Source organism: Bombyx mandarina, chromosome 24 (assembly GCF_030267445.1).
Source record: "Bombyx mandarina strain Sakado chromosome 24, ASM3026744v2".
Classification (NCBI taxonomy): domain Eukaryota; kingdom Metazoa; phylum Arthropoda; class Insecta; order Lepidoptera; family Bombycidae; genus Bombyx; species Bombyx mandarina.
Window position 1 is genome coordinate 10,294,773 of NC_143230.1, and position 7,061 is coordinate 10,301,833.

General features: G+C 35.6%; 1 protein-coding gene across 1 annotated transcript in view; it reads right to left on the minus strand.

Annotated features, from left to right (window-relative positions):
- LOC114243454 (cilia- and flagella-associated protein 91) overlaps window positions 1–3,516 on the minus strand; it is a 32,625-nt gene extending 29,109 nt beyond the window's left edge. The window contains exons 1-2 of the mRNA XM_089738003.1: window positions 2,948–3,516; window positions 1,168–1,244 (exon numbers count right to left, since the gene is read on the minus strand). Coding sequence (XP_089594129.1) covers window positions 1,168–1,243 — 76 coding nt within the window. The 5' untranslated portion in view covers window position 1,244; window positions 2,948–3,516. The remainder of the gene's footprint in view (window positions 1–1,167; window positions 1,245–2,947) is intronic.
- Between the last annotated feature and the right edge of the window lie 3,545 nt (window positions 3,517–7,061).

Genomic DNA, 7,061 nt, shown 5'->3' on the forward strand with positions numbered 1-7,061 from the left:
ACCTGGGCCATAAGCTCGTCCACGTCCATCTAAGCAATGAAATAAAAAAAATAAAAAAAAACTTTTTAGAATATTTTGTTAGTTATGTTCTAATTTTTTATTTTTATGGCTTATATAGTTGGACAAGCTCACAACCCACCTGATTTTAAGTGGTTACTGAAGCCCATAGATATCTACAACGTAAATGCGCCACCCACGTTGAGATATAAGTTCTAAGGTCTCAGTATAGTTACAACGGCTGCCCCACCCTTCAAACCGAAACGCATTGCGGCTTCACGGCAGAAATAGGCAGGGCGGTGGTACCTATCCGTGCGGACTCTCAAGAGGTCCTACCACCAGTGAATATTAGAATAAAAGACTATTAATATTATTAATAGATAATTATAACAGAACACTATATATAGTTAAAAAAAACACGTCGGTTCAATGATCCTGTTCCTGGTTATAGTAGCTTCACCAAACCTGTACCCGAGTTCAGTGTGCATAGTGCGAGTTTTTTAACGTTCTCGATAACGTAAAAGTTAACTCAAATTTGTATGGAGTTAGAAAGTCAAACGTAGGCAAACGTTCCAATTCTATACACAAATTTGAGTTAACTTTTACGTTATCGGGAAAGTTAAAAAACTCGCACTAAGCACACAGGGGGCTCAACCTGGCGAATTTACTAATACTAGCCCTAACAAGAGCAGTGGTTAGCTGAATCTACCGCCGGATCGGAATCGTGACCCACTGAGAAGATCCGGCGAGAAACTCAGTGGGCCGTGTCTGTAGGTTAATTTACACGCCGAGCCCTTCGTCGCAAGCGACGGGTTCGACGTGAACGATGTCTGGTGCTCAGAGCACAAAGAACCGATAGTAGATAAAGATGATCCGAAGCGACTTCTCTACTAAAGCTGGCAACAAAGACGGAGATTATTTAATTTTATCATGCCCGTTGAGTCTCCCGCCGGATCTTCTCAGCGGGTCGTGATTCCGATCCGATAGTAGATTCATTCGCGAAGCAGCTACTCTCGAGTTGTTAGGTCTCCTTCGGAGGCGCTTGGACAGCTGTTAACAAATCCCACCCCTCCTGGCTGAGCCTTTATTCGCCCAGCTGTCCTGGTGAAACTGGAAAGCCCTCCAGACCACCAGTAATCCCTCAATAATAAAAGAAAAAAGAATATTTACCGTATAAATAGTCGTGTGCTCGTATTTCGGGAACATTCCTTCTCTGTGGTCTTTCATACAGCGTGTCCCCGCTCATGCTTCGAATAGAAAACAAAAATATCTGTTCAGAGAGGTTAGGGGTTGATAGGATACAATTTTAAGTCGTCGCGGCCTAAAGGATAAGACGGCTAGTGTACAAGTACCAAGCGACACGTCCGTACCGACGTTCGAATGCCGCAGACAGCTACACATTATTCTAATGAATTACGTATTTTATTTAGCAGATATTCACGGACGACTTCCGCGATGAAGGTATATAATATCCCACAAAAAAAAATTTTGCGTTGTGACCGGCGGTAGGACGCCTTGTCAGAGCGCATGAATAGTTATCACCCTGAATCTGCGATACTTTAAGACAAAAAAATTTTTGTATGGAAACTAGCGACATCTGTTTTATTTTATTTTTTTATTGCTTAGATGGATGGACGAGCTCACAGCCCACCTGGTGTTATGTGGTTACTGGAGTCCATAGACATCTACAACGTAAATGCCACCACCCACCTTGAGACACGAGTTGTAAGATCTCAGTATATTTACAGCGGCTGCCCCATCCTTCAAACCGAAGAGCATTACTGCTTCACGGCAGAAATGGGCAGGGCGGTGGTACCTACCCGCGCGGACTCACAAGAGGGCCTACCACCAGTGAAACATCTTAAAGGGGATGTCCGTAAACATATATGCTGTTAAAGTTAAGACATTTAATTATTGTATAACTAAACACGGAAAATAAAAAATTAATAAATCATACAAGTCTTTAATTGTTGTGGAAATTTGCAAAATCTTATAACAAAAATAAAATATAGGATAGATAATATGTTACTGCCATCTACAGGAGCAATGAGTAACTAATCGAAGTGAAGCCATCTAGTGGCTAACGCCCGTAAACAATTTTGTTGAGTGTTTGAGTTGCTTATCTATAACTAATTTATGTGTATTATCTATGTCTTAAGTGTAGCCATTGTAAAAGATAATATCGAGAGGTGATAGGTTATTTGGTCTAAGCAACATTTTTGACAGCAGAGCCATTTGAAGTTTAAATTTTGGTAAAAATGTCATATCGAAAAAAAAAGCTTCTTCAGCTATTTAAATCAGCTATTAATTGAAGTTCATTTCAAAACATTGAATTATTGATACTAATCACTACTTAAAGTTGTATAAAACAAAGTCGCTTTCTCTGTCTCTATATATGTCTGTCCCTGTGTATGCTTAAATCTTTAAAACTACGCAACGGATTTTGATGCGGTTTTTTTTAATAGATAGAGTGATTGAAGAAGAAGGTTTTATATGTATAATAACATCCATTAAATAGTGGAGAAATCAATAATAAATTACAGTTTCCGAGGCGAAGTGAGGGCGGGTCACTAGTACCAAATCTGGTCACCGTCCTCGTCGAACCCGTCGCTTGCGACGAAGGGCTCGACGAGCGAATTAACCCACAGACAGGATCTTCTCAGTGGGTCGCGTTTCCGATCCGGTGGTAGTTTCCGCGAAGCACTGCTCTTGCTAGTGTCAGTGTTAGCAACTCTCCGGTTTGAGCCCCGTGAGCTCACCTACAAACGTTAGGGCGAAGCTGAAATAGCCTCTCAAGGCTATCAGCATAGGTAGGAAAAAAAAAGTACCAAATAAAACGCGCCTTTCATTACAAAGATAGATGTTGCTTAAGACAAGCATCCTTTCACCCTTCAATTTAAACATAAAAACAATTCAATACACGAATATAAAATAATATTTTCAAACTCACATGTTTCTTTTTTGTAAATATGTATTTAATTATCTTAACGTCAACTTGTATGACGTTATGTGCAATTGATCCAACGGTTGCTAGGGTATATAGATTATACGCAGATATCATAGTTGGTTTTTTTATCAGATATTTGCCCGTCGTTAATTCTCAAGGGACTTTTTGGCGCGAACGCGTGGAGTGATGTTGTGTGATTTGTTTTATTTTGTCTATTTAGTATTTCTTCAGGTTTAAATGTGTAATAACGGTAGTTTATTAACTGTTTAATATCTGTGAAAGTGCACAAATGTGGGAAAATGAAACAAATTCGCTGGACGTAACTTCTCGGGATCCTCCAAAAAGTCCACTGAAAAAATCTCAGTAAATGATCACCATTTTACTAAGATTATATTTCATCGCATATCATCTCACCTCACTTAATTTAATTTCATCACAGTTGATAATTAATTTCTCAAATTAATCATCTTCATTTCATTTCATTTCAGTCCATATTATCATTTTTCATAAAATTAAGAATATAAATAAGACATGACTTAAAGGTCTTAGTTACCAGGTCATAAAATCCCTTAAAGAAATAATAATGCTCAAGCAAGCCTTTTTGGCGGGAACGCCCGGAGTAGAGTTGTGTGAATTATTTTGTTTTATTAATGTGTTTCTTTAGGATCAAACGTTTGTGGTGGCTTAATAATCGTTTGACAACGGTGAAAGGCCACAGGCCTTTGCAGGGCAGGCCACACTTGTCACGTGTGAATTAACAGTTTTCGAATATTGGAATGCTTATTTAAATGTTTAAAACAGATGATTATCTTGTGGGTGACTCACATAGTTTATTTTATATCAACACATTCATTTATCACACAATCATACAAAACATTATATACACTAAACAAAATTAAATTCACAATATAATAAAGTCAGGCGATAACTGCAGTATAGCGGCGGCGATAATATTTCGCGAGTACATCGGTGCATAGACGAACCGGTCGTCGCATTTTTACCGATCCACCGCCACCACCACCACCAGTCGTAATCTGACTTGCGAACGCGCATCCTGTGTTACCTTTCTGTACTACGCCTTTTAATTATTGCTTTTTTATTTCGTGTACCGCTTGTGTTGCTTGGACTATCTATTTCTTGTTTACTTTCTCCTTCTTTCTTTATATTTGTGTTCGTCTTAAATAAAAACCTTTCTTTGTTTCCATTTGTGTTCGCAAAGACATTATAATACCAACCCAAAGACGACTAAAATCTCCTCTTCAGAAAGGACAATGACTTATCTAGACACGGACAGTGCAACATCTTAGGGTTTTATAAAAATAAAATATTATAATGGTGTAATAGTGTACAAAGTGTTTGCAATGTAATATATATTAACCACTAGCTGACTCGGCAGACTTCGTAATGCCTTAATCGATAAATAAAAGACCTAAACTTTTGTACAAAATAAACTTAAAACAAAAAAAAATGAACCCGTCCTACGGGGGACACATCAAAGGAAAAATAAAATTGTTATTTTTATTTAATTCCGAGCATTTTCGTATTGACCTACCTTTTTAACCTTCTCTGGACTTCCACAAATAATTCAAGACCAAAATTAGCCAAATCGGTCCAGACGCTCTCGAGTTTTAGCGAGACTAACGAACGGCAATTCATTTTTATATATATAGATGAAGCAGTGTTTTTAAATAGCCCATCACCTACAGAACCCAGTCCCCTCAAATAGAACTGTTCAACCCATTTAAATTCGATCCAATTGATCTCATATGGAGAGGAATGAGACTAGTAGCGTAAACAAGTTCAATTTTGCCTTGGAAAGACCTCAAGGTGGTAGGACCTCTTGTGAGTCCGCGCGGGTAGGTACCACCGCCCTGCCTATTTCTGCCGTGAAGCAGCTATGCGTTGTTGTATATACATGAGACTTTAGAACTTATATCGCAAGTTGGGTGGCGCATTTACGTTGTAGATGTCTATGGGCTCCAGTAATCACTTAACATCCGGTGGGCTGTGAACTCGTTCACCCATCTAAGCAATAAAAAAAAATCGAAATACGAGCCACACGACCCACCTGATGGTGAATGGTTATTGTCGCCCATGGACATCAGCAACGCCGGGGCACAGACGAGCCGCTGCCTACCGTTGTCAGAGCAATTTTTCAAAAGAAAAACATATTTTTACAAAAGTATGTATTTATTATTATTTTTATTTTATTCCATAAGCACGGCTGTGAATTATAACAAAAGAAAAATGAATCTCATTTCTAGTATAATTTTTTTGAGGTACACAGTCAACAAAAAAAAACTATATATTTACATACACATTTTTCTAACATAATTGGCGCGTACAAGTTCTCAAATAATAATAATATTATTTATTTCATAACATAGTCGCTGTCAAACCAAAATCTGCTAAGTGCAAAAACTCTATTTTGAATTAACTAGTAAAAAAAACATTTTCGTATAAAATTTTGATATGAAGGTGTGAATTTTTAAGAACTATAATATCAAATGAAAGCTATAAATAAATAATAGTTTAAAAAAACTAACAAAATACGCTTTTATAGAAAATCCAACTAAAAAAATAAGAAAATAAATTTTAATAAATTTGAATTAAAAACAGTGTAAGAAAAAATTATTTTATTGTAAAAAAAAGGCGTGGGGTGCTTTTCAGGATACTAATAAAGTAACCCTTCTACTCATATCTGTTCATAAAATATTTATAACTATTGATACCAAGCCCACGCTTTTTTTACAATAAAATCATTTTTCTATTTTTAATTCAAATTTATTTTCTATTTTTTAGCTGGATTTTCTATAAAAGCTATTTTGTTAGTTTTTTTAAACTATTATTTATTTTTCATTTAATTTCAATTTTTTCAATATATTTTTTAATATTTAATTGTCATCGGTCCTTAATAGGTATGCCAAAGGACAATGCCCAAAAGTGGGCCAACTTTATGTCAAAACTATTTATACTTGAAAAACTATGCTTTATTTTTTTACGTTGTTTAGTTTATGTATCAACATTTCTTTCGCCCTGGCATTGTTTTACAAAAAAATAAATTACTTATTTGATAACATCCCAAAACTTCGTGCCATAGTTTTTAAATTCGCCAATAGGCAAAAGGGCTTAGCCCATACAGCCTTATAGTAAACCTATATGCTGCCAAACGAAAGAGTTGTCTGTGACTTGAACAACAAATTAAAAACAATAACTAATGGTTATAATTCAGACTTTTTAGTTTATTTTTGTTTAATTCAATATTTATATATTGTAATAATAATTATTACTTAAAACCATGAGTTATTTTATTTAATATTTTTAGATATTAATGATTCCATTAGTAAAAATCTCAATGGCCTACCATTACTCTAATCTTATTATATATGATCAGAGAGTTTTGGCAGCAACCCGAGTGAAGCGTCACTTGAAATTTTATTTTAATGTTTTTGTAATAGTTTATTGTGATGTATAATATATAAATTGGGTGTTCTTTTGTGTATTAAACGTCAATAATCGTTGTTCACGATTATTGAGGCATTGGAATAAAACTGTGGCTAACATAGCGGTGACTGTTTTTTTTTTAAGATAAAAGGTCTGCGGAAATTCATGCTCACTCAATGAGCTATTCATCGAGTTGTCGTCAAAACTCCCAAAAAAGCAATAAAAAGAGATACACCGGCTTTTTATTGACATAAAAAAATATAACTACGACAGACTAGGCTGTATAGGCTACGCTCTTTGCCTGCTTATTGGCGAATTTAAAAACAACAACAACAATATCGTTGTCGGCTTCCGGATTTTCATTTCATTTTATTATTATGATGAGGATATAATAAAAATAAAATGTACGTAAGGACTTATTTCTAGAAACATTAACCACAATTAACTTATTTAATACTGCAGAAAATGATGAAAGCGATTATTGATTTCGAAAAAAACAACAACATAATTTTAGCTGCAGAACAAAACAGATTTCTCTTAAACCTGGGTGAGAATATAAAAATAGTTTTCTGAATATGAAACGATATTTCTTTGTCTATCAAAATAAGTTAAAACCATCATGACGCGACAACTTTTTTTAGGGGCCCAAACGCCCATAGAAAATGGGCACTGT